We start from the raw sequence: 27,748 nt of genomic DNA, 5'->3' as shown, positions 1-27,748 counted from the left end.
CGGGCTGGTCCAGCACATCCCAGCAGGGCCGGGACAATTTACAGGGAGTGACTGCATGGGGACATCATGGAAAAGACATTCCCAGGGAGGCTGGGTGCGACTACTTGACATTCATTCAAGAGCTAACGAGACCTGACAGGTTATTTTGCATTGTGGATAGCAGGCCTGGAGGGGGGGGAACCACAAGTCCTTCTGTCCCCAGTGGGGCCTCTGCTCTGCCCTGCAGCCCGCTCCCTGCCACCAGAGCGTCTGGGAGGAGGCGCGGAGGTTCGGGTGCTGCTCTGTGCGCTGAGCACCCAGCACCCCACACACACCTCTGGGCACCTTCAGGCATGGGAAGTGGGGTGGGAGGGCTGGGGGGGGCCAAGCCTGGCTGTGGAAAGCAGAGCTCAGGAGGAGGTGAGTGAGGCTTCCTTCCCTCTGTGGGTCCTGCACGGCAAAGCCAGCAGGATGCCTTTCACCTGCTCTATGGCCTGAAGGGGTGAAGGGGGAGGTGTGTGGCCCCCCTCCCCACCCCACTGTGCTGTCTTTGCCTCTTCATGAGGAGATTTGCTGCGTGGCTGCATACAGAACTCATCTAGCACAGAAAACACAGAAACTCATCTTGTTGAGGACCTCTCTGTAGCTAATAGCAAAGAGAATGGCCACACAGGGACCTGCATGAGCTTCCAAAGTCCCATCCTCGACAAAAAATCATTACCAAGACCAGAACAGTTTTGTGCTAGGAGGCTGTGACCAGGCTCTGAGGGCCCAGCACCCATTGCAGCACCACGTACAGGTACCCAGGCCCGGACTGGTTTCAGGCCAGCAAGGGCAGCACTGTGGGGATGGAGCAGGGATGCATCCTGCCCCCAAGGCACTGCGCCATGGCCACCTTCTAGGCCCAGCTTTGACCTAATGCTGTACTGATTTATGATCTCAGTAGCCAAGTGCCAAACACTCCAAATTCTTTCCTAATATTTTTTCCTCTTTCCCCCTTCCCGGGTGCACAGATGCTCAACAATTAGTCTGAACGTGCTGCTTTCCTCATCCTGAACTGACCCAGGGGCTGATGGATGCCCAAGCATCCCCAAACTCATCATGGACATGAACAGACCCAACAGGCAGCTTTGCCCTCCAGAACTGGATGATGACTTGGGCCAGGCTCAGCAGATGGCTTTTTGGGACCACAAAATTAAAGCCTGAAGTTGAGGTAGCAGCTGGATTCTCCTTGTGAGGTCACGGTTGCCCTTTGGACACAGTGCAGGTGCTGGGGTTTGGCTAATGGATGCAGCTGGCAATGCAGCGTGAGCTTTGCTCTGCTGGGGCAGTGGCTGTGGAGATGGCCAGAAGTCACAATGCTTTAGGGGCATTTATTCCTACTGCTGGCTTGTGCAAACTGGAACATTTGTCATGTTTTTCTAGCCTGTTATGAGCTGGACTAGTGCAAACAGCTAATGAGATTGAAGTTCTGGATTTGTCCTGCATTTGTCTCTTCCTGCACTGAATGAGTTTCCAGGCACCCAGAGGAAGAGCCACTGCGAGCCAGCTGCTTCGCTCAATGCCCCTTGTGCAAAGAAAAGGCAGTCCTGCAGGCAGAGCTGAAGCTCAGGCAGGGAAAGAAGGCTTGCTTGACTGAAACAGGAAAAAAAGTGTGTGTGTGTGTGTGTGTGTATGACAGAGAAGACAGCAAAAGCAAATTAGACTTCTTTCTTTTATTATACAGGATCATATATACAAGGTCACCTTTCTCCCAGACATCAGCATCGCAGTCAGTTCATAGCAAAAACCGCAGCTCATCTCTCAAAGCCTAGAAAACAGCTCTACAACGGCTCAGTACAACACAATGGATAAATTGTACAGGAACCAGAAAAAGGTAGGGGAAAGCACGGTTATCCCTTAATTCCTTCATGACTTATTCGAAACTAAGAAATGCAAATAAAACATTGTGCTTCAAGAGCCATGCTTGCTCCAGGATGGCCCTCTGGGCAGGGAAGCGTTGCCCCCATGACCTGTTTTCCCCTCCACCCTTCAAAGAGAGATGCTGTCCAGGAAGTCTGGCTTCGAGCGCTGGAGCAGAAAGCAGGAGTCCCCTTTCAGAGCACCCTGTACAATCAGGGGGCCACGTGGTTTGTGAGAGAGTTTCGCTGAGGAGGTGTGGGCACCATTCTGGACTCAAAGCGCCGATGTGTGTGTGTGTTTTGGGGGGGGTGGCAGACAGAGGGGAGATGGGCAGGACACAATTGCTCTGAATAAAGTGCTGTGTGAGTCTGTCCCATATACCTCTGAACTCAGAAAACTTCCATAAGCCCACGGAAGAGGAATGAACAGGCCAAGAAAGGCTGAGAGACCTCTGGGGTGTTGTGGTATGAAAAGGCTGCCGCAGCCTTGTGCTCGCACGACGTGACATGGGTCAGAAGCAGGCTGAATTTGGGCAGCAGAGGGGGGTACCGGCATGCCCGCAGGTGCTGTGCTCGGGACATTGACCTGGACCACTGTGCCCAGGTGTGCTGCAGCTCTGCCAGACTGATGAGAGCCCTCGCCGCCAGGAGCAGGAGCCAGCATGCTGCCTCCTGGCCCCTCGGCAGGCGTGGAGACCCAGGGGAGCTGGGGCAGGGGGTGCGAGCACCCAGGGGAAGGGGCTGGCTCCTCTGGCTGGGGAAGCAGGTAGGTCAGAGCCCTTCCAGGGGGCGGCGGGTCCAAAAGGGTCTTATCCGCCTGTCTGACTTATGCTTGAATCTTCTCGTTCCTCAGGGACTTGCTCAGCCTTCCTATGGTGGTTTCCCAGTGGAGAACGAGGAGGCCAAACTGCTGAAGACAATGCAGGCTTTGTTGTCTTGCTGTCCCGCAGGCTCCTCTCACCTCCCCCTCTTGGAGCAGCACAGCACATGCACAGGCACCAGCTCCTCTCCGCCTGGAAGTGACCAGGTACCTGTGGTGGTGTGTGGGACAAGAGCCACAACAGGAGGTGGGCACTCCAGGAGCAGAGCTCACCCCACACCCTCTTCCTCAACATGACCTCAAGCGTGAGAACACAAATTGTCCGAACTGAGACAGTACTTTCCCCCAGTTAGCAAATGCTCTGTCTCTCACCTAGTATGAGAAAAAAAGTCCTTGTGGGGTTGGGCTTAGTTCTCCCTCCGCTCCTAGAAAACGCCCTGTAGCAGCTCTGACTCATGGGGTGACACAAGTGCTCTCCCATTACCCAGTCAGTGGTGGGTACAGATTACACAGGGTTTGGCCGCTGCCCGGGCTGGCTGCAGAGCTCTGAATCCATTGCAGAGGGTCGTGGGGATTCACTGGGATGATGAGTTTTAGTCGTCTTTGCTTTACAGATGGATGGAGGATGTCGGGCCATGTGTCTCCTTTCGAATGCCAGGTAGAGATGACAGCAGCACTTCAATTTAGCTTGTCTTGCTCAGTGTGCCAGGACAGGGTTTAGTCTCGTGCTTTCCTCACACCATTGCTCACTGCTGCTCTGAATGGGCTGCAAGGAGAGACAAGAGGCAGTGATTAAAAAAAGGGTCCATCATTTTCCTTGAACCTCAGAGAGGTAGTGTGAGACATAGGAAAGGGAGTGAGGAGCTGATCAGTGACCCAGCTGAGCAGCCAGGCTCAGTGCTAGAAAGCACAGAGGATCAGTGTGAAAGAGCATCTTCTGAAGCATCAAAAGATCCCAACATCTTGCATGGAATCAAAACTTCTGTTCAGAATCGGTCTCTAAAAAGTAGCGTGTGAGTTGTACCTGGTTACTGTAGTCTGGCATCCTCCACATCTGTGTAATGGCTGTTCTCCTGGAGGGAGAAGGGAAACAGAAACAGGAAATCACCACGTGCCCCCCTGCCCTGCCCGAGACACCGAGCTGTGTCACAAGCAGGGACCAGCCCAGTCCATCACGGGCAGGACAGCTGGCACGCTGCAGCAGGGTCAGATGCTCCATGGTGGAGGAGCTGCAGAACACGCCAATGTGGAGACTGTGGGGAGCAATGGGAAAAGACAATTCCAGGCAAAACCAGAAATTTCCTCTGATCCTTATGCTAGCAAGCCTCTGCCGAACAGACCTGGGATGTGTGATTCCTCCTTTGATTTTGAGGTTTGGCTGAACCTCAAAGGGACTGGGATGAAGTTGAGCCCACCTTCCCTTGGTGGTGTAAAGTCAGGTGTCTGATCTGTGCTGCTGCAGAGCCAGCACCTCCAGTGGGCAGGCTGCATGTCCCCGGGGAGGGTCTTAGGCCTGGGGCATGAGTGCTAAATGGTAAGCACTCATCATTGCTAGGTGAACATTTAGGCTGGATCCCTAGTCTTCACATGGCCAGGTTAAATGAGAAGCCCCATAATTAGCAAGTAGCTACAGCATGCGTATAATGTGGGCCTTGTTATGTGTGTTTTCACAGCTCTTCCTTGTTTTAGCCCTGTGAGAAGTTTATTTGGACCTGGGAAGGACCCACACTGGGAGCACAGTTCCTGTGGTTACTGGAACTGCCCAGGATGCTCAGGGGGAGTTGGTCTGCAGTGGCAAATCATGCACAATGCAGGGATTCTGCTGGTGAACAGAGAAACTGGTCCCAGTTTGCAGCACAGCTCATCGTCCAGAATAATACTCATAATATTCTTTAAACTAGGTAGGAAGGGGGATGGGGCTGAGGCTAGGATTGTTGGGGCTGTGCCAGGGGGAACAATGGCAAGGCCGGAGGATAAGGCAATGGCCCAGCTGAAGTGCATCTACACCAATGCACGCAGCATGGGTAACAAACAGGAGGAGCTGGAAGCCATCGTGCGGCAGGCAGGCTACGACTTGGTTGCCATCACGGAGACGTGGTGGGACCAGTCTCATGACTGGAGTGCTGCAATGCCTGGCTATAAGCTCTATAGAAGGGACAGGCAGCATAGAAGGGGTGGTGGTGTGGCTCTCTATATTAGAGAGTCTTTCGAGGTTGTAGAACTCGAGGTTGGGAATGACAAGGTCGAGTCCCTTTGGGTTAGGATCGGCAGGGACAACAAGGCTAGTGTCCTGGTCGGGGTCTGCTATAGACCGCCGAACCAGGATGAGGAGACGGATGAGGAATTCTACAGGCAGCTGACAGAGGTTGCAAAATCATCAGCTCTTGTACTCGTGGGGGACTTCAACTTCCCTGACATATCCTGGAAGCACAACACAGCCCTGAGAAAGCAGTCTAGGAGGTTTCTGGAGAGCGTGGAAGATAGCTTCCTGACGCAGCTGGTTAGTGAGCCTACCAGGGGAGGTGCCCCGCTAGACCTTCTCTTCACAAACAGAGAAGGACTGGTGGAGGACGTGATCGTCGGGAGCTGTCTAGGGCAGAGTGACCACGCAATGGTGGAGTTCACTATTCTTGGCGAGGCCAGGAAGGGGACCAGTAAAACCGCTGTATTGGACTTTCGGAGGGCTGACTTTGAGCTGCTCAGGACACTGGTTGGTGGAGTCCCTTGGGAGGCGGTTCTGAAGGGCAGAGGGGTCCAGGAAGGCTGGGCGCTCTTCAAGAGGGAAATCTTAATGGCGCAGGAACGGTCTGTTCCCACGTGCCCAAAGACGAGCTGGCGGGGAAGAAGACCGGCCTGGCTCAACAGAGAATTGTGGCTTGATCTTAGGAGGAAAAAGAGGGTTTATAAGCTTTGGAAAAGTGGGCAGGCCACTAAGGAGGACTTTAAAGAAGTAGCGAGGCTGTGCAGGGACAAAATTAGGAAGGCCAAAGCTCATCTGGAGCTCAATCTGGCTACTGCCGTTAAAGATAACAAAAAACGTTTCTATAAATACATCAACACAAAAAGGAGGACTAAGGAGAATCTCCATCCTTTACTGGATGCGGGGGGAAACTTAGTTACAAGAGATGAGGAAAAGGCGGAGGTGCTCAATGCCTTCTTTGCCTCAGTCTTTAGCGGCAATACCGGATGTTCTCTGGATACCCAGTACCCTGAGCTGGTGGAAGGGGATGGGGAGCAGGATGTGGCCCTCATTATCCATGAAGAACTGGTTGGTGACCTACTACGGCACTTAGATGTGCACAAGTCGATGGGGCCAGATGGGATCCACCCAAGGGTACTGAGGGAACTGGCAGAGGAGCTGGCCAAGCCACTGTCCATCATTTATCAACAGTCCTGGCTATCGGGGGAGGTCCCAATCGACTGGAGGCTAGCAAACGTGACGCCCATCTACAAGAAGGGCCGGAGGGCAGACCCAGGAAACTACAGGCCTGTCAGTTTGACCTCAGTGCCAGGAAAGCTCATGGAGCAGATCCTCTTGAGAGTCATCATGCAGCACTTGAAGGGGAAGCAGGCGATCAGGCCCAGTCAGCATGGCTTTATGAAAGGCAGGTCATGCCTGACGAACCTGATCTCCTTCTATGACAGAGTGACGCGCTGGGTGGATGAGGGAAAGGCTGTGGATGTGGTCTACCTTGACTTCAGCAAGGCTTTTGACACCGTCTCCCACAGCATTCTCCTCAAGAAACTGGCTGCTCTTGGCTTGGACTGGCGCACGCTTCGTTGGGTTAGAAACTGGCTGGATAGCCGGGCCCAAAGAGTCGTGGTGAATGGAGCCAAGTCCAGTTGGAGGCCAGTCACTAGTGGCGTCCCCCAGGGCTCGGTGCTGGGGCCGGTCCTCTTTAATATCTTCATCGATGATCTGGACGAGGGCATCGAGTGCACCCTCAGTAAGTTTGCAGATGACACCAAGTTAGGTGCGTGTGTCGATCTGCTTGAGGGTAGGAAAGCTCTGCAGGAGGATCTGGATAGGCTGCACCGATGGGCTGAGGTCAACTGCATGAAGTTCAACAAGGCCAAGTGCCGGGTCCTGCACCTGGGGCGCAATAACCCCAAGCAGAGCTACAGGCTGGGAGAGGAATGGTTGGAAAGCTGCCAGGCAGAGAAGGACCTGGGAGTGATGGTGGACAGTCGGCTGAATATGAGCCAGCAGTGTGCTCAGGTGGCCAAGAAGGCCAACGGCATCCTGGCTTGTATTAGGAACAGCGTGACCAGCAGGGCTAGGGAGGTGATCGTCCCCCTGTACTCAGCTCTGGTGAGGCCGCACCTCGAGTACTGTGTTCAGTTTTGGGCCCCTCGCTACAAGAAGGACATCGAGGTGCTTGAGCGGGTGCAGAGAAGGGCGACGAAGCTGGTGAGGGGCCTGGAGAACAAGTCCTACGAGGAGCGGCTGAGGGAGCTGGGCTTGTTCAGCCTGGAGAAGAGGAGGCTCAGGGGCGACCTTATCGCTCTTTTTAGGTACCTCAAGGGAGGCTGTAGCGAGGTGGGGGTTGGCCTGTTCTCCCACGTGCCTGGTGACAGGACGAGGGGGAATGGGTTTAAGTTGAGCCAGGGGAGTTTTAGGCTAGATGTTAGGAAGAACTTCTTCACTGAAAGGGTTGTGAGGCACTGGAACAGGCTGCCCAGGGAAGTGGTGGAGTCACCATCCCTGGAAGTCTTCAAAAGACGTTTAGATGTAGAGCTTAGGGATATGGTTTAGTGGAGGGCTGTTAGCGTTAGGTTGGAGGTTGGACTCGATGACCTTGAGGTCTCTTCCAACCTAGAAAATTCTGTGATTCTGTGATTCACCACTCCCAAGGCCACAATGACAGCACACCATGCTGAACTGGTCCTCACACAAGAGTGGGTTTGAAAATAAGGCACGTGAAAGTTGCCCTCCTGGAGCCATTCTGCAACATAAATCATTAAAAGAGTAAGGTGCTCAGCAGTAACATTTTATTTCCTACACAGGCTCCATTTTATGATGAACAGATGGAAATGGAGCCAGAAGGTTGTAGGTAATACCAGATGATCCAGAAGGAAAGGCAAGGGAGACCAGTCCCAACCCAGTTAGCAGCAGGGCGCTGGGGAGGGGAAATAGGTGTGTGCTATCGGGGAGCTCAGCAGGGCTTTTGCAGAGATCCTGCAAGGGCAAAAGCCTGAGGACTGCAAGGCATGCAGAAGGGACAGCTGGAAACTGCTCACAGGAGCTGGGAATTGAGACTCAAGATGGGCAAGTGTGGAGGCTTGTGACTTCTGGCAGCAGAACAAAGGCTTCTCTGCCTGCAGAGCTGCAATTACAAAGCAGGTATAGTGCCCTGGGAACAGGCTCGTCAGGAAAACCAGGTGAGGTGGCGATTGCTCTGGGCAAAGGAAGGACTCAGGTGCATGGGGACGTGCATTGGAACGGGGATGAGCCAGCTGAGAGCACATGGTTGAGGGGCAGGGGGCAGAACAATGTGGGCGACATCATGGCAGGCATCTGCTACAGCCCACCCGATAGAAAACCTGCTCTGATGTCTGGGGGAAGCCTCCTGGTTGGAGGCCTTTGTGCTCCTGTGGGACTTCATCCAACCTGATATCTTCTGGGAAGTCAACAGGGCTGGGGGCAAGCAAGCTGGGAGACTTCTGAAAACATCAAGAAAGGTTTCCTGACACAGCTGATCGACAAGCTGGCTAGGGTCAACGAGGTGTGCTTCCTGACCTTCTTACCAATGAACACGGAAGAGCTGGACAAATATGTGATGGTGGAAAGAAGTCTTAGTAGCAGTGGCCATGAGACTGTGAAGTTGAGTATCCTGAGAGAAGTGACCGAGAGAAATAGCAGAAGCAAATCCTTGGACCTAAGAGAACAGATCTGGGGATGGTCAGAGATCTGCTTGGCAGAATCCCACCAGAGACTTCTCTGGAAGCCCACAGAGCCCAGGGCAGCGGGGCCACCTTCCAGCACACCTACCTTGGAGCACAGGAACAGCCCCTTCTGCTGTGCAGAGAGCGGGGCAGGCATGGCAGGAGGATGAATAGCAAACTCCAAAACAAGCTTTTTCCTACACAAAGAGCAGAACCCAGAAGGTGAAAGCAGGGCTGGGCCACCAAGGAGGAAGATAAAGCCAAAATTCCAGTGTGCAGTGGTGGTGTTAGGAAAGCCAAAGGTAGGCAGAAGCTGGAACTAGTGAGGGATACGAAGGGCAACAGGAAGAGCTTCTGTAGGTACACCAGCAGGAAAAGGAAGGATAACAAAAATGTAAGCCCATGGCTTAGTGGGGCTGGGGACACAGGGACCTGCTGACAAAGCAGATAGAGAAGGCCAAGGTACTCAAGGCTTATTTTTCCCCCAAGTTTTCCCTGGTCAGGTCTGTTTCCTGGCCTCCCAGGCCCCGAGCCTAGTGCTAGAGCCTGTGGGAATGCAATAGGAATGATGCTGTGGAGCAAGACACATGGGGATGGTTGGCAAGAAAGCAGCTTTGAAAAAAAAAAAAAAAGACTTCGGATGCTGGCAAACAAGTTGGGCAGGAGTCAGCAGAATGTCCCTGGGGCAAAGACACCCTACCAAAGAGACCCTACCACATCCTGGGGTGCATCAGCTGGCAGGATGGGGGAAGAGACCTCCACAGGGCCCTTCCTACCTAAATTATTTTACAAGTCTGTAAACTTTGGGCACAGCAGAGCTCCTTTTCTGACCAGCCTCTCTGGAAAGGGCACAAACTTGTTTTGGCAGAGGCCCCCTTCCTCCTCCTTGCTTGGGCCTGGAGTGTACATTTTGGACGTGATTTCCCCAGCCAATGCTGGAGCCTTCACCAAGGCCAAGCAGAGATTTGTGCACAAAACCAGGCAGCCAACTTTACCCTGCAAGTAGGGCTATAAAGAAGCATCTGTCCAGCTCTCATCACCTTCAGTGGATATCATGTGCTTGATTTCCTTGGGCTCTACAAAGCCCCTCACCCAGCTGTCCATGGACAGCAGAAGCTGAAGGTTATGCTGATGACTGTAAGCCCAAGAGATGTGGGATGAAGGAGCCACTCCACAGGAAATTGAATGACTTCAAAGCTGCTGTGCTCTAAGGTCAGGAGCAAAATTTAAAGGACAGCTTTAAAGGACAGTTTAAGAAAACACCCCTGCAGATTAGCTCCACAGATTAACCTGCCCCATGCTGAGTACATCTGAACCTGTTTGATGATGGCAGTAAAATATTTCCAAACTCAATGTCACTTTAAAACCAAAGAATTACAGAAAATCAGAAGTGGTAAGGACCTGAAATAGTGATTTTCATCTATCCCTAATGAGGATCAGCTCTTCTTGGAGAAGGAGATGGAGAGGGACTAATTACAAGGACATACAGTGATAGGACAAGGTGGGAGGGCATGGGGAACTGGATGGTCCTTAAGACCCCCTCCAGACCAAGCCATTCTGTGATGCTTAAATCACACCCAGTGGATGTCTGTCCATTCTGCGTTCTCATCCCACTAATGGCAAGGTCCATGTTTTCTGTTGACAGTCTGTGAGCTGCTTTCTCATCATTAAGCTTTCCCCTAATTTCTACCATCTGTTTCCCTTGACATAATTTAAACCTGGCCTTCTTTATCCTAATTGACACAGAGATGGAGGCCAGCTTTTGCCTTTCTTATTTACAGTGGTCTTTTATTTCTCCCCTTAACCAACTCTTTTCAGATTTAGAAGGGGTCACGAACTTAGCTATGAGGTCCCAGAAACCGAAACACTTGAAATATGTCGTTCAGATCCTACATCCGTCATGAGTATGGTGGGGTGAAGTGCAAGACTGCAATCAGCTGGCAAGAGTTCTGAGATCCTTGGCCATAGGCAGAGTGCTGCAGGTGTGAAGTGCTGTGTGGTCAGCCCAGCGGTGATGGGGTGAGGATGGAGAAGGGGATGGTGAGCTCCATCCTCACTTCTGCTGCCACCAGTGCTGTGGCACCTGGGAGCGGCTCACAAGTCCTGCTCATTGGGTTCTTCAGCCCCTGTTCAGGGCAGAACAAAAGGCAATGGGGCTGACATTGATAAAATCAGGTTAGCCACGCTCAGAGAAAAGCGCTGCCCTTGTCATGGATGTACAGCTCCATGCACAACAGCTTGCTGAGACTTTATAACTACACTTGTGCAATTTGGTGCCCACAGACAAAAGGCCTTTGCAAATGCCCGTTTTAGGAAAGTGTGGTTAATACAGCATGGCCTGTCTTTGGCATATGTTTCAATTCATTCGAGATACACTTCCTCTGGAGCAAAGCAATTTACTTTAACCATTAATTAAATGTTGTGAAATCAAGGATAAATACAGTCCGAATTTCAGGAGCCAACTGTGTTTCTCCACCATTTGCTAGGTCAAAGCTTTTGCAAGCAGCTTAACAGTTAGGAAGAACAAGCTGTGAACAATCATGGGATTAAATACAACAATTTCCTTTTAGGAAGGAAAAACTATTTTCCTGGGGGTTTAATACGTTACAGTAAAACTGTGGTCCATTACTGAACTCCCCTGGCTGGAGGAACGTAGCACCCAACTGCTCTTACCAGTTCATCTTCACACTCATCCCGTGCGAGCCCCTCTTCCTCTCCCTCATCCCCGTTCAGCGGCTCCTCTGTGTTGACCTCTGCCTCTGATGCTGTGTCTTCCTGCGAGACTTCACTTTTGCTGCCATCCGCCTTCTTCCGTACCTCTGTGAGAAGAGACGAGCCAGCAGGATCAGGGGCTGGGCGAGGCAGTGGCTGCAGCCTGGTCAGACTCACCCAGAGGCCCCGGCATGGGGTCGGTGTGTAAATAATGGATCTAGGGTTTATTCCGCAGTAGGAAGCTTTGCTGCTTTTGAAGGAGCTGCTAGAAAGAAACCCAGGAGTGGGCCGAGCAGCCCAACTGGAGTGTGTGTGGGTGGCAGAAGTGACCCAAACAAGAAAGCAAATTAAAAAAATAAAAACTGTACTACAAAAGAAAAAAAAATCACAATTTTAAACCCAATTCCATAATTTGGGGAATTCTGGCATGTGATTTTGGCAGCCCATGTAATTGTCAGCAAAACCATTTTCTGAATCTTGACCATTTTTTTTGCAGTGATGCTTCAACACCACCTAGTATTTCTGTGATGTTTTCTCCTGAGAGAAACAGATCGGTGTGTTCACTGAAGTCCATTGCTTCAGCTTTGAATTTCGATGACAAGAGAAGAGTGAAGTACCCTTAGAAAGCAGCACCCTCCCTCTCCAAGGCACAACTGAGAGCTTGGAGCTGAGAACTTAGCACTGAGCAGAATTTTAAGCTCCTCAGGGCAGGGACTTATACCTTCATGTTTGTTAGCAAAGTTCCCTTATCTGAGCTGGGGCTACAGAAACCTCCTGTACTGTGTCTGAGCACCTCCCAGCCTGGATCGTGGGGGAGATGCTTCAGTACTGGTGCCCAGGGGATGCTACAAGCTGTGATGGGTCTGAAGACCAGCTCTGGTGGCGTCTTTGCCTCAGGCCAGCCCTCAGGCACCTGCACGCACCCAACTGACCTGTGGACAGTTTCTGTTCCTCGGCAATCTGCTCCAGCCGGCCCAGCAGAGCATCGATGTTGGACTTGATCTGCGTCAGCTCGGTTTTGATTGTTTGCAGCTCGCTGCACTTCACTTGGAAGGAAAGAAAGACAGAGAGGTGTCAGCCAGCATGGGCTTTGCTGAAAGGGGGGCAGAAACCTTGCTGAGAGCAGCAACGAGCTCTCCTGCACCACAGCCCCTCGACAGCTCGTCACTCCCATTACAGCACTGGTGGTGACCGTACCGGGACAGTGCTGGGTGGCACGGCCAGTCCCCGGGCTGCATGCACATACTCACACTTCAGCTTGGCCGAGCTGTTGGCAATGGCAGCCGATCGGGAGAAGAGCTTGACGGGGAGCGTCGCCTTGACACGCCGGACAAGGGGGATAGTGACCCGCGGCCGCTTCACAGGGACCACCCTGGGCACTGGAGACACTCGGCCCCGGTACTCGAAGAGCCTGCGGGGGGGATGCAGAGGGTGAAGCAGGAGCCGAAGCACCCCCAGCCCAGGCCCTGCCAAGCCCGGACATCGGATGCCACTGCCAGAGCCTGTGTCCCCCCCACCTCGTGCCCCATGGCTGGAGCTGTGGCCTCTCTGTGCTGCCTGCCCCACAGAAAGCCCCTTTGGCTCAACCTCCCCAGCTCACCTGTCATAGAAGTCATCTCTGTAATAGTCGTAGTCGAAGTCGTAGCCACTGCAGAAACAGAGTCAGGATGGCACACGTTAATTAACGCCAATAACGCACCACCACATCCGCCCCACCGCCATGCTCCTGACTGGCCACGGGGAGAAAGCCTAGCCTGGAGAAAGATTTGGGGCTGAACACACTGGAGATGTGATGTTGGCACGAACCTTGCTATCTGGAGGAGAAACGAGAAGTGCAGATGGATTAAAAGCTACGAACTGGGGCTGGGGACAAATGTCCACCAACCCCCTGAGGGGATGTCCATGTGATGGCTGAGCCTGGGTAGCTCCTGGGAGCCAGCTCTCCATCTCCAGGCCACCTTGTGGAGAACTTCAACTGATGGATTGCACTGGTAATTGTGGAGGCCAGTAATTGTGGAGGCCAGTAACGCGCTGTAATACATTGGTTTAACTTGTTCTCAGGGCATTGCTGATATTCTATTTTGTGTGGTGGGACTGTACCTGTGCCAGGAGGACATAGCTTTACCGGCTCTACCTGGGTGGTATTCTTCCATACCGTATGTAATGGTTGGGGGAGAAGTCAGGAAGAAGGGGGTATTTATTAATTTAACATTTTTTCTATCAAGGATTTTTAAACCTCCCTCCTCTCAGCAAGACCCTGCCCACCTCCTGTTCTCTTAGGCTTGAGCTGCATTTTAACCCAAGGTCACACCAATACATTTCTCACCTCTGACACTCCCTGGAGACCCAGTAATGTGTTTTCTCTCTTGCTGCAGCTGATTTTTTTTTTTTTTTTTTTCACAAGGCAAGACAAAACAGGTGATTGCAGAGGGCAATCACAGCTCTTCAGAGTGCTCTTGTGCTGGCTGATGCCCCAGCACACTTGCACACTGTGGAAGAGTAACGCTGCTGAACAGAGCAGGTAACCCCCAGCTGGGCACAGCATCTGGTTCCCTTGTGTGCTGCTGCCCGAATTGCTGCTGCTTTATGAGGAAGTTATGCTGACGTTCCCTTTGCTCTGCTCTGAACAAAGAGAATCAGCCCCTGGAAGCAAAAGCTCTGTCCTGTGTCATGAAACTATTTAGTGTCTTATAAATAAACAACACTAATGGGAAGAAGGAGATAGCGATGGGAAGAGGGAAGGATGAGCACTCAAGTATGTAGCATGGGGGGTAAAGTTGGTGTCCTGCATCTCAGGCAAGAAGTGACAAAAAGGCTGGCTGGCTGGCAGGAAGCGTGGCTCATGTTGGCCCAGGACATCTGTCCTGCCTACACTGGCACTGGGCTTCCCACCTAATATTTTGGTTTCAGCAACCGGCTGGTTTCCAGCATGGGACTTTCCCTGTTCCTTGGATGTCCCCTGAGTTCCCTGATCACCTGAAGCCACGTGCAGGGACAGCCTGTGCCTCTGGGGACCCAAAACACACCTCTGGCTGGCTGAGGACAGCTGGTCTCCCTTGGAGCCAAAGGGACTTGGTGCAAGTTACAGACAACGAGGCAGCATTTGCACCTACTGTCTTTTTTGGCAGCTGGAAGTGGTTTTGTGCTGAACCTTGTCTCCAAGCAGATGCTGACCCACTGACCATCTGTGGCCAGCTCTGCGCCTGGGCTGGGGTGCTGGGTGCGGGTTCCTGTTGCTGAGCACTGAGGGCAGGGAAGGTGTGACTACAGAGCTGTTATCTCCAAAAGCCTTCCAAATTCGATTTCATCACAAAAAAAAAAAAAAAAGCCATTTTGCTGAAAGCCTCAGCATAGATGAATTAGATTAATTTCAGAATTTCAGCATATTTTCAGCCTTGGCACCCTCCCTTTCTGATATGACTTGTGGACACAGTACCTGCTGGCCTCAAAGAGGAGAAACAGCTGTCCCAGCAGCCTTCCATCCAAACTCTGCGTGATCTGCATTTATTCCTTGGTATGCTTTTCTCAGCTGAAAGGCAAAGGCAATTCCTACCACGCCAACTCTTGCTGGAATGTAACCAGCGTGTTCATACGGACAGAGGAAATATGTTTTCATGTGGCATTTCAAGACTGATAACTTGATTTTCATTTGGCCCCAGGATGAAACTTGGAGATATAGAAAGTGCTATAGAACAGCAGCTCCCCTCAGAACTTCAATCTATTTTAATCACCAAGTATGTTTGACTCCAATTCTGTCTGAATCCAATAAACACAGAATCAAATCAAAATAGGATGTCATTTGAAAGGAAAACTGAACAAGGGTGCTTCTACAATGTCAGGCTCTCACTCTTTTTCTTTCTTCAGGTGCAACTGAAATAAAATTGATACAGTTCTGTAATATTTATCAAACCTGACGGGCTCTGTTGAAGCGCTTCTGGCTAGCTCTAACAATGCCACCAATATTCTTTGTATCCACAGGCAGGAGAAGACAGTGGTAACCTCTCTGTAAAGGTCTCACAGACTCCGAGTGGGAAGAAGCTGGACCACCTCTCGCTGGGAAGCTCACTTGAGACCATGAGGCAGCTTTAGACCATTTCCTGATGAGAAATACAAAGCTTAGAGGGAATTTGGCACAACTGTGAAACACCCTCAGTGCTGTCATGCTTCTGAGACTCGTCCCAAGCTGGCTTTTCCTCCAGGCCACATTAGTTGGGGTGTGGACACTGGGCTCAGCACACGGCTGGCAACTCCTGGACTTCTGACTTCCCCAAAACCAGAGGGATTCATCTCGCTGAGCTTCAGATGCTGGGAATGTAATCACATAAATCCAAGCCAGAGAGCAAGACGTAGTTCCAGGTCATGGCTTATCCCAGCCAGAGGCAGACATCTGCCATGATGCCAGGTGAACTGCACTGAAGAAAGACTTTTTTATCCAGCAAGCACAAAGGGAGCCCAGACAACCAGACCGCATGAAAGCCTCAACAGCGTAGAAGGCTGAACGTATGTGAGATGAGTCTGTCTTAGACTCAGGGCAGCATGGGATGGCAAAAACTCTGACCCCAGCCTCTTTCAACACCTGAAAAGTGTGACACAGCCCTCAAAGAAGAAGGCAGTGGGCTTAAGTCAGGGATTTTTCTGAAGTCTGTGACTGTGGGATGCTGCTATAACATGAGTCAGGTCACAGCTTAACAGACAAAGCCAGTCCTGCAGGAGGCTGTGGAAGGAGGGAGGCAGTGGCTGGGTGCCTTTACCTGCATCCTTGGAAGTCAGGTGCAAAGCAAAAGGCAGGGCTTCCAACAGAAAAATACGAGTAAAAATCTAGCTTCAGTGGTTTACCTGGAACCTGTGTGCTGATAATTTCACAGCACATAAGATACACCTTCCTGAAACGGATGGATCATTATTCAGCGAACTGGCCGGGCCTCCTTTGTGTACAGGAATAATTTCTGCCATGTTTCAGTCAGCTGGTGACACCGTGCCCTTTACAACTAGAGCAGGGACAATCAGAGAGAGAGGCAGCAGAAGCCTATAAGGCCATGTCAAGTAGCGTGATGCTTCCAGCTCATGATGCTTCTTCTGCATTGTTTTCCTACAGCAATTAAACAACATTTATAAATGACTCACAAAGGTTCAAAATCCACACATTTCCAATTGAAGGGGAATTGTTTTTAGGTGCTGCATTTATATTACATTTGTAGTGCTGTTTCTGAGCACGTACCTGAACAGTAAATGTAAAGCTGAGTGGCTGTGCTTTTAATTACCTGGCTGACAGCCCTGCACTGATAATCACAATTGACATGTTGTGCTCTGCTCAGATCCTCCTATTAACGATTGCATAATCTTAATTATTGCAGTAGTAGAAACAATATCTGCTGAAACGCTACTTGGAATATCTAGCCATAATTAAATAGCGAGCTTTTAAAATCCTGCACATCTGGTATGAGATTCTTTACTCCTGCAACTAGCTGAAGTAGCAGGAAGCTGGGAGAGAAATGCTGGAAGGGAAGGCAGCAATTCCAAGATGCTGGGTCTGCAGAGGTGCTAGGACAGCGTGCACCAGTCCTCTTCACCAGTGCTGGACCCGATGGTGCCATTGCTCACCTCCTGCTCTGCCCTGGGGTTGCTCCTCAACCCTGTGCGTGGGTTTGGCACCAGGGCTTGCAGGGCTGTCACTGATCTGAGCACCACAGCTGAGACGTGGGAGGAGTGGGTCTGCTGGCTGCAGGTGGTTCGACACCAGCTTTTTGACTGCAGTGGGTACAGCAAAGGACACAGATGCCAGATGGGCTGCGAGGTCGTTGTCCACTTGCATCCACGGGCTGTGAAGGTGTCTGCGGCAGTTTGTGTCCACCGAGCTGCTTGGCACTTAGCGGCCCTTGCAAGACTTGCTCAGGTTGTCCCAGATCTTGCTGTCCTTTGGCTACAGAGCAACATGGGCACCACCACCACCAGGACGGGCAGGGACCCTTGCTGAACCACAGCACTGCCCACCCCAGCGCCCCGCAGCTGGTCCCAGGGCAGAGCCATCTTCTCTGCACAGCCCCCAGCGAGGAGCAGCCAAAGCACAGCGTGGCAGGGGCACCGGCACCGACCCGGCTGTGGTCCAAAATGCCCCAGGAAACCCTGTCTGGACGTGTGCTAGGCAGGTGAAAAATGTCCTGCCAGAAGGCAAATGGTTTTGAGACACAGCATGTGAAGACCTGGGGGACATGGTCAAAAGACAAGCTCATTTTGCAGCCAGCCTCGCTAACTCTTTTGCAGCATTTCCAGGCACATCTGTGTTGAGCAGCAGTGGCCAGGGCACAGGTTGGGAGCACGGAGGGGATGTTCTGTGTGCAAGGAGACGCCCAGGGAAAGGCACAGGCTGAGGGAGGGTGGCCCTGAAGGGATTGAGGCAGAACAGTGATGGCAGCAAGGCTTTACACTGACTGAAGGTCTAGGTTTTGTAGAGGCATCTGAGAAAACTCATGATGATGTGAACCTGGGGTATGTTTTACCTGCTAGAGGTAGATGGGAGGCTACATCCCAAGGGATTTCCACTAAACACCCAAATATTACCCTGGGGCTGATGGATCAAATAAGACTGCCACTGTTTTTACTTCCTCTGTGTCCAAAATGAGATAACCCTTGCCTTCCCTTCTGTAGTACTTGATTCTCTCATGCAGAGTTAGGCAAAATAAATTGCAACCATTGCAAAGCTGATCTTAGGTGTTTAACACAGCACTTCTATAAATGACAGCGCTGTGATTTTTGATGTCTAACATTTAGAAAAATTTATGTCGGTTAGGAGAAGCTATAACCATGGCTCACTGCAAACCTGGATTCCTGGCTTTCCACAAGATATCGTAAGTTTTGCTAGTCCAGATGGCAAAGTTTAAATCTGTCACCAATCTGGGAAGAAATATTGCTGAAGCTCAGAGCAGTGTAGTTCTCTGGCCCATATTTTAGCATATTCTTATTTGTGGGAGTAAGCAAACTTCTCTCTCTTCTTCTACATGACAGCCTGGAAGTCTGAAATACTGGTCATTTCAACAGAAGAGGATTAGTAGTCAAGGCATGGGTGAAGAGTAAATGCTGACAAAAAATGCTCTTTATCACATGATGTATGGAATGAACTGATTTGCAGTATGGCTACCAGCACCACGCAAGTCATGCATGTGCAAATAAATAGAAGGATTTGTGTCACTTCCATCTCCATATGTCAGTGTGGATGATGTACGGATGCACATTTTCCCCCTGTAAATCCGGAGGGCCAAGCTCTGGCTAAGGGTGGCATCCACAATAAGCCTCCTGAGTGATTTGCAGCCAGTGTGAAGTGCACGAGACCCAGCTCGAAGAGCTTGGGATTTCAGCACAGTTTTCTGGGGTCTTTTGTCTCAGGGTGTTTTTGCAGGTGGAAGCTCTTGGACTGGCAGCCCAGGTGCCCCATGCCATCTGCCCAAGGGAAACCTGTTGGAAATGGGTGATGCTGCTCCCTCTCCCAGCATTTCTTCCCTCCTTGTAGCTAGGGAGACAGAAAACAGCTGAGCCAATGCCAGCCACATGGGACACCCACAAGCTGCCTGGGGTGGCCCCAGTCACTGTGGGAGCCAGGCAAAAAGAGAAGCTGGGTTCGCTGGGGCTGCTGGACCACGGGATGCAGGGGGCAGATGTCATCCTCTCGGCTGGGTCTGGCCAGTCAAGAAGTCCTATGAGCCCAGGTGGGTGGAAAAGTGGGGAAGGAAGTGCTGGTCCTGGATGGCAAGAAATGTTCGCCTGCAGAGAAAGAACTCAGCTGCGAGGCCCAGGGAAGGACTCAGCAGGTGCCTTGGGGGTGTCATGGGAGGGTTTCGGAAGCTCTGGAGGATTTGCCTGCATCAGAAGCACGTTGCCACTGCTAAGGTTTGCCATGTACTAGCACACTGGTGTTGGGCTGAGTCTGGATCACAGTTTTTTCATTTCTCTTTATCCCTCTCACTTTTCTTTTTATAGAAAAAGCCACAGTTCTCTCATGATTTTCTTTTGTTATAACACCCACCTATAGCACTGATACTAATTTTATTCCCAACATCACACATTCTAAATCCTGACTCAGTGCCCCAGTCTCCATACCATGAAACTGGTACAAAAATCACGAGAATTTATAAATAAAACACATTTGGGGATCTTGTTATTTGGTTTTTGGTTCTCGAACCTGTGGGGCATTCTCAAAATACCTTTTTAATTTTCCTTTCTGAACCTCAGGAGCAAGAACATAATGAATTTCTCCCATGCTCCCACAACTCCAGGCTGTGAGGCTTCAATGAAAATCTCCAATTATTGTGAGAATTATGATGAAGTCTCTAGAGGTGGCAACAGTGACATTGAAGGCTCTCTGTCATCTGTGACACCCTACGTCTCCCACAGACCTATGTCATGTACCATTGTCCCTTCTGTCCCTTGTTCTCTGCCCTCTTCACTGCTGCTGCCAGCACAGGTTCCCTCAGGGCCTCTCCTGGCCACCTCCCTGGTCTACCTCCACTTGTAGCTCCAATGCCTTCCCACCTTCTTCCTTTCTTGTCTTCCTTTCTGTGTTATTCTTCTCTTGCCCTTTTCTCCAGCATCTTTCCCTAAATTACCCCTGTTGTCCCCAACACCTGGCAAGTGCCACTACTGCCTGCACTCCTCCAGTGTGCTCCAGCCCCAGCAGTGCCCAGGGCCAGGCCATGCCCAGTTGCAGTCTCACAACACCACGGGTCTCGGCCAACCCTGGGTCTGCCGTGTGGCCTCCTGCTGGCTCTTCTCCCTTCAGCCTAGCCCTGAGGGGTGTTGCAAAGGCCAGGCTCAGAAAAGGCCACGGGAGGAGAAAATCTGACTGTGCACAAAAGGCCTGGGGGGCAGTTCAGGAAAATCAGCCCTGGCCAGAAGGAAATACCTGCCCGGAGACCTCACTCCAGGGAGGTGGCACAGCGGAGACCTACCTGTATAACGCGGAGGCTGCTCTCTTCAGCCCTTTAGGTCTGTTGGGTTTGGGCTCCCCGGCCATGTTGATATCTGCAATGAACAAAGCTGTAGCATTACACGGCTGTGCCCAGCGGGAGCCGTGCCCGGCCGCGGATCAAGGCAAGGTCAGACAGACCCACTGCACTCCTGTCTGCCTTTAGCTGGTCCCTGCCGGGCACGCATTCCCGTACTTAGCCAGCCTCTCCTTTTTGTTTTACAAAACTTCTAAGCACTTATTTTCAAAGTCAAGCTCCCCAGACACGATCTAACCCGTGTACACAAATTCAGGGCAGGCTTTCCAGGAGAACTCAGCGCTGTTGTGATAAGGCAGAGACTACAGAAAACTGCTGCATGCTGCTAACTGGTAGTTATGATTTACCCCTTGCTCCTTCTAGAATAAAAAATGAATGTTAAGGACAAGCCACCCAGGCATGGCTTTGGACTGGGCCGCATTAAAAGGTGCACAGAGTGCAGGTGCACGCCTGCAGGCACCCCAGTTGATCTCGCGGGCACGTCTTCAATGAGGGAAGGTGAGAATGAGCTGCTCTAATCTGCAGAGGAAATTCCTCTCCTCGGCTTCACTGTCAAATGTGCTTTTGACGTGAGAATAAAGAGGCAGAGCCAATTTCATGCAGCCTGCAAAGAGCCTGGCAATCCAGTGCTGAGAGTGACCATGGGTCAGCCTCTGTATAAGCGCCTCTGGGCAAGGCAGATTCAAGCACACGAGGCTGGATGTCCTCAGGTAGCCCAGAAGTACTGCTTGCATGGGGCTGGGCATGGGCTGCCCCACAGCACTGGTGCAGGTCTGTGTGCTCAGCCAGCTGCATGGGCTGCAGCCTCTGAGATGGACTTGAGGATGTACACCCGGGGCTCAGGGCTTGTGGAGCTGACATTGCCAGCTGGGGGATTTAAGTTCTCACCTCTTCAGGACTTGCAGGATGCGCTGTGAAACTCAACAGCTTTACGTCCCAGTCCTACCAGTCACTGCCTTTTTCACGCTGCATGAAGTGAGCACAGGACTTCATGGGGAAATAATGGGGCCCAGTTGGGCTGCTCACCATCAAAATAAACAGCTGGCAAAGTGACCAGAATTAAGTGCTCATTTTCTTTGCGGCCTTTCACCCTTCATCCTTCACCCAGAAGAGTGTTGAGCCTGAACAGGGACATGCATGGACACAGGACAGCTCTGTGGGCAGCTGCTGCCAGTGTGGGCCTGTTGGAGCAATGCAGTGCTTTTGGCAATGCTATAAAGGAAGAGAGGAATAAACTCTTCTTTGGTGCATCCCAGAACACATCCCTGTTCAGCTCCAGTTCCCCCGCTGTGAACCCTTTCTGCTGTCAGGGTGCATCTTGCCAGCTGCCAGTCACTTTTCTTGCACAACGGAGAGCTGATGACAGCACCATGCTGATCAACACCCTTCAAGGGAGACGCAGCGGAAGCCCAACGGTGGATAATGACAACAATTAGCTCAATTTGTTGGTACGCGCTGCCAGAAATAGCACTACAGAGCCTTCATCAGGGCATGCAGTCAGAGCAGGAAATTTGTACTTTCAACCCGTAGTGGTGATGAGAAGTAAGATCCCCCAGGACTCCCTTGACAGTGAACAAGGAGAGACAAGAGCTCAGCATGCACACCAGCCTGGACAGATTTTGCAACCCATTGCCATTCTGGCTCCCTCCTCAGCATCGCTGTATCCATCTGCTCAGCCCATGGCGGTGTATGTCCCCCCTGCTCATAACCTGGCATCTCTGCCCACACTGAAAGCGGAGGTGGCAGGGCGAGCTTACTGGTGTGGATCCAGATTCCAGTGCAGAGCTCCCCCACTGAAATGGTGATGGGCTCCTGCAGTGGCTGGGCTGTCCACACAGGTAGCCAGGAATTGCCTGGCAAAGCAGTCCGTGACCCAGGATGGGCTACAGATGTGGCTTCCAGACACCTCCATTTCATGATGCATCTTGCTGATCAGTTAAAATGGAAGCCTGACAGTTTGCCAGTCCGCTGACCAAAGGAAGAAGAATCAAAACGAAAAGATGGAACAAATGCTACTAGACCACCTAGCTTGAGAGCTGACTTTATGTGGGAGGAGACAGCTCCTCCCAGACAAGCTGCTGCCTTGCTCATTTGTTCTGCCATGGCACCAGAGATGGCAGGGAGACTGCCGCTGGTGCTCGGGAGCAGGAGCCACTGAGAGCCACAGCCCTCCACCTGAGGGGCTCTGCAAGTCCCGGCTTTTCTACAGTCTATTTCAAATTTCCTGCTCTGACTGCAAGAGCCCTAAGGGGAAGCTGGGTGGAATACATCCTCCTTGGATTATGCAAACTGTGCCATGTAGTGCCAGCAGAACCAGGATACCACAGCTGGGGCCTGGCGTGCAGGAGTGGCTCTGGCTTTGGGTGGGGATGCTGTCCTGCCGAGGGACCTGCTGGCAGTGGGGACAGGAGGCACTGCAGCACGCCGCTGCCCCAGTACCCAGTGGGGGTGCTTTGCCCTGCACCGGGCACTGTCCTGAGTGTGTGGGCGGTGACTCCCCACGCAGGATGCAGCTGCGATGGTTTGTGCCTGCACTGGATGGAGCTGGAAAGGGACATCGGTTCCAACAGCCATGGTGTCACAACTCACGATGCACATCCAGAACCCTCCTTTTGAAGCTTGACAGTTCTGGTTGTATCCACAGGTTCTGGCTTGAAGATGCCTGCCAGGGCAGGAAGCAGGTGGGCTGGGGAGGGCAGTCCTACCACGAAAAGAGGCAGAGGCAGCCTCTTCAGCAATGTGCCTACTGTGCCCCCTGTCTGTCCGATCCCATCCTTCCTCTCCACATCAGCACAGCCTATGGGGCCGTGACTGCCTCTTTCTGTGCCTTCTTTCACGGTACACTTTCAGAGGCATCTCTCTCTTCAGCACGGTGCCCACGTGCTGTCTGCCTCCCAGCTGCCCTGCTGGCATCTGACCCGAGTGCCACGAGAGCTCCTTGGCTCCCTGGCACCTTGCTCTCGTGTCAACCAGCCCTGTACACGTGGACAACGTCTGGGCTGGAACAGCCGACACACTGCTCCTCACCTCAGCCCAGCTTTGTGCTGACAGGAAGAGAAGTGAAGAAAAGTTTCTGGTATTTGAGTAAACCATGTATGGAAGCAGCACACTGGCTTGAAGACCAGACTGAGCACGTAACTTCTTTCTGACTGCTGTGCTGGAAGCAGAGTGGGAATGGGCTGCAAATCGCTTTCCTGATTGTCCAGTGACCACTGCCTGTAGCAGGCTTGGAAATAACAAATTTTCATTAAAAATACTGTCTTCAGTTCCAATTCTCAGCTTAGAGCTGGTGACAAGGGCTTCTCAGCATGTGACCCTTCAGAGCAATCTGCAAAATAATGATGCAGCTGGGAGCAGTTGGGGCGGTTTTGTTTGTTATTTCTTATCACACAGCAGCACAGAGGAGAGACTGTCACATATCAGGTGGGGAGAGAGTTACCTCAGTTAACATCAGCTGGCTAAAGCTAGTCTGTGATAGTCCAAGTGAGATTATTGCCTCTTTTGACAGGCTAAGGCTAAGGCTGGTACCTCCATCCCAACCTCAGCCGGGCCCAAACCCAGAGGTGTCTGTCTCTGCTGACCACAGTGGATGCCCCGGTAATGGGACACGATGAGACACTTGGCTTTTGAATGGTGAAAGAAGGGGAGGTGAAGTCTCTTGTCATGGTAGGGGAACCCATACAGGTGCTGCGGTGCTGTCATTTCGGTCCAGGCACCCTGAAATTAAGGGTTCCACACCAGTGCCTTCAGGGCTGGGCTTTTATCTGGAGCCCCCACTGCCTCTCCTAAGCCCAGGCAGTGCTGTGGTCACAGCCCTGCGGGTGCCGGTGTGACCCGTGGCCAGGACCAGCCTCACAGTGCCTGCCACCCCTGCGGGGCCCAGGAACCTCCATCAAGTCCCCGTTGAGCTGTGCTGTAGGACAGCTTTGTTGCTGCTTTCCAGCTCTGTCACAGCCCCGCCTGTGCCTGCTGGGTCACTGGGGGTTGTCTTCAACCCCCTGACCAGCACCAGACCTGACCCTGACCTGCAGCTCAATGTCCCACCTTGACCTCGGACTGGCCATCCCTCGACCATCCTTCAGGGCTCAGCCCGTCCTCGTTGCACCTGGACACCTACAAATTTTTAGGAACGACTTACCCAGCGTCTGGCCAGCGAGCACACGCCCGTTCTCGCCCAGGACCGCGGCGCGTGCGTGCCTCTCGTTGGAGTACTGTACGAAGGCATAGCCCTTGTGAACAGAGCAGCCCACCACTCGTCCGTACTTGGAGAAAATGGTCTCCACATCCGACTTCTTGACCACGGCTGTGTTGAGATTGCCAATGAAGACTCTGGAGTTGATGGACTTGGGGTCATTCTTGTTCGTGATGTTGCTTGTCTGCACCTTCAATGACATCTTGAACACCTGAATGAACAAATGGGGAGTCAGGGAGGTGTGCAAGTCTTACAAAGAAAGGTGGGGGGTAAATCTCTCAGCAAGCCTGGAGCAAGGGAACCAGCTCCTTGACTTCAGCTGGTCTCTGGAGACCTCTGTGTGCTGGGGAGGGGACTCTGTCACACACAGAACTCAATGGAAATAAATGTATTTATCAGGCTGATCCTCGGAGCGCAAGCTGGTTGCTCCTGGGGGACCAAAACAGCATTTAAATACATTGTACATCCAAATATAAGGTTTAATGCTATTAAAGGAAAGCTTTTACCTGCCTATACTTAATAACAACTCAAGGACTGCTCTTTTTAAAGCAGTCTGCATTCAGCACTTATGCTCGTGCCCAGCTCCTGTGGCTGCCCTCTGCTCAGCACCCCGGCGCAGGCTGGGTCTCGCCGTGCACAAGGACAGCCCTGACCAGGGCTTCGTTTTCCTGGGTGCACACAAAGAGGTTTAAGTGGCGAAGGACCCCACGAGCTCCTGGCTGACGCCTGGACTCTCGCATTGCTGTGCCGGGCTTCGAGCTGAATTCTGTGCCGACAGGAGGTGTCACTGTTAGCCTGGGAATCGCAGGCTGCCTGCTTGCTGCTGCTGCAACCCACTTCCCCCAGCTGCAAGGCACTACCCTCTGTGTTCCTTGCCTGGGTATTTCAGGGCAGCCCCCGAGGAAAGGCTTCTATTCTCAGGACAAAGAAGAGGAAGGGACAGGTCTGGGAACTGCGGTAAATCAAATCTGGTCTTGCTGCCTATTGGGCAGCTTGCTATTGTTGCCGCAGACAAAATTACAGCTGTCCAAAGATATCAGTTTGATTTTCATCTCTCAGAAACAGAAGGGCTGTTTTGGGATCGCTGTTGAGCACTGCACACATATAGTGTGATACTCAGCCAGGAAAAGGGGGTGCAGAACTGGGGCAGGTACTGACTTTCTGAGGCACACCATGGTGCTGCTCTCCCCCAGGTCCCCCCAGCTCTTGCAGAGCCATCCTATCCCCTCCCAGGGACCCCAACATCTGGCCCGATGTGGGTCTTTGGCTCTCCAGGCTGAAGAATCGGGTTTGTCTGAGCTGCCTGCCCCAAGGCAGGGCTGGTGTCTGTCCCCCAGTCCTCACTGGGCACAGAGGCACTTCCTGACATGTGCTTTGCAGTTGCACCAGGACTTTCAAAGAACCCAAGTCCTCCTTTTCCTTCTTCTCCTGAAAAGAACTTCTCCCTTAGGACATGAACTCTCCAGCTGCTCCTCTCTCCCCCTAAACCTGCAGGAGGAGGGCAGGGGGTCACTATCCATGTCACCCCTTCACTGAGGAGAGCTGCCTGACCCAGAAGGTGCCTGCAGCCCGACCCAGGCAGACAGGGAGATGGTTAATGCTGACTGCAGTCACTGGCTCTGTCTGGACACACTGGGGCTGCCAGACCTCTGCCTTTTTGATTCTCAGAGGACAAAGGACCAGGCACTCAGTTCCTCTCATCGGTTAAAGCCAGACCCAACAGGGTGCTGGGGACGCCTGGCAGGGCAGATGCTCCATGCAGAGCAGGGGAGGATGTGACCGTGCAATAAATCTTACCCAGCTCTCACCCCCGTGATTCTATTAACCTGCCACTGGAGCTGGAAATGATCTCTCTGCTAAATCCAAGTGAAAAAAAAAAAAAAAAAAAGGTGGAGTTTGAGCCTGGCTCATTTCATTTTCCTTTTCACCTTTACAGATTACAATAGCCAGAGACTTTTATTGTATTATTTTTAAAACCATTCCTAGCAGACACAGTACTCCCAAAAACCCTGGAAATAATAACTAAGAACAGGATTGTTTTTTCCCTAGGAAATTTCTGTACTGACCCCCTGGGACAGCTGAGGCTGTGAGGGACCTTCAGGAGCCTGCACACGCAGAGGGTGCCCATGCCCTGGTAGCCCCGGACATTCTTGCTTCCCAAGGATGTGCCCAACCCACTGAGCATCCCTGACTCTCCCTGCCCCATGGTATCAGCGATGTCACAGGGCACTGGCGTCCTAGTTTAACTTTACTCTCGGTGACTCCCTTTGCTGCTGTTCCTGTATTTCTGCCTCAGAGCAGCTCTGCCCTGGAGCGTGGTCTCCAGAGCTCTCAACCTCACACCATCCTCACTTGTCTGGCAGAGATTGTGCAAGTCCCCAACCCCTTCTGATAGCCGCCCATGACCCCTGTGTGCTGAAGCTACATCCAAGCCCTGCAGAGCCAGCAGCACTGTGCTGGGACGCCCCTGCCCTGCTGCAGCTTGCTGTGGCACCCGGGGCTCCCACTTGAGAAACCACAACAAATTCTGGGTGCCTATAGGACCTGCTGTTAAAGCCTGTCTCTTGGTCTCCTGTGTGATCTCCCTGCAACAGCGTCTCTGAAGCTGCCCTCGTCTGGGTTGTGATGGCAAAAATGGGCATTTGCATCTTCCAGCTCCAGTGCTAAACAACCCAAAATACAGCCCTGGCTCTCAATACCTCCTTTCCGCACCCCGGCCAATTTTAAGCTGCTACCCCAAACCCCAGCTTAGGGAAACCCCTAAAGCTGCTGTAAGCCCAAACATTTCCCAAATTGTGGCGAGCCCAGAAGTGGGTTATTTGCATTTGTCTGATCCCTGCCCAGCTGTTTGCAGCTGTAAACTCCAATTACATCAGTGCTGAGCTGCTTAAGCCGGCGTGGGAGGGATGTGGGTTAAGCTGCCTCCGTGCAAAGGGAGTGCAGAACAGAAAGGTCTGGCAGGAGGTAAATCAGGGTAAATCAGGGTAAATCAGGGCTTTTCCTCTCAAATTTAGAGGGCTGCCTCCTCTCAACGGGAGCAACATGATTCGGCTCTGCTGCTGCAAGTGGATCTGGTCCACACTCTTTGTTTTCTCTAAAAACAAAGGAGCTGGATGAGGATGTTTCTCAGGTGGGCACTCAGGTATCATATGTATCTTCACTTTGAGGAGGGATAAATTACCAGGAACAACAACCCTGACACCCTGACATCTCCATGAAGGTGAGACATGAACCCCCTGCCTGCACACTGTGCCGGGATGGCAGC

General features: G+C 52.1%; 1 protein-coding gene across 4 annotated transcripts in view; it reads right to left on the bottom strand.

Moving 5' to 3' along the window:
• Positions 1 to 1,679: 1,679 nt before the first annotated feature.
• RALY (RALY heterogeneous nuclear ribonucleoprotein) overlaps positions 1,680 to 27,748 on the bottom strand; it is a 120,305-nt gene continuing 94,236 nt past the window's right edge. For all 4 annotated transcript variants that reach the window (XM_084537713.1, XM_084537714.1, XM_084537715.1 and 1 more), the window contains exons 3-10: positions 24,430 to 24,694; positions 20,238 to 20,310; positions 12,899 to 12,946; positions 12,549 to 12,709; positions 12,231 to 12,344; positions 11,260 to 11,405; positions 3,725 to 3,773; positions 1,680 to 3,466 (exon numbers count right to left, since the gene is read on the bottom strand). In XM_084537713.1, coding sequence (XP_084393839.1) covers positions 3,729 to 3,773; positions 11,260 to 11,405; positions 12,231 to 12,344; positions 12,549 to 12,709; positions 12,899 to 12,946; positions 20,238 to 20,310; positions 24,430 to 24,685 — 843 coding nt within the window. In that variant the 5' untranslated portion in view covers positions 24,686 to 24,694 and the 3' untranslated portion in view covers positions 1,680 to 3,466; positions 3,725 to 3,728. The remainder of the gene's footprint in view (positions 3,467 to 3,724; positions 3,774 to 11,259; positions 11,406 to 12,230; positions 12,345 to 12,548; positions 12,710 to 12,898; positions 12,947 to 20,237; positions 20,311 to 24,429; positions 24,695 to 27,748) is intronic.

Source organism: Aythya ferina, assembly GCF_964211825.1.
Source record: "Aythya ferina genome assembly, chromosome: 16".
Taxonomy (NCBI): domain Eukaryota; kingdom Metazoa; phylum Chordata; class Aves; order Anseriformes; family Anatidae; genus Aythya; species Aythya ferina.
This window is presented reverse-complemented; position numbering and strand designations above follow the sequence as displayed.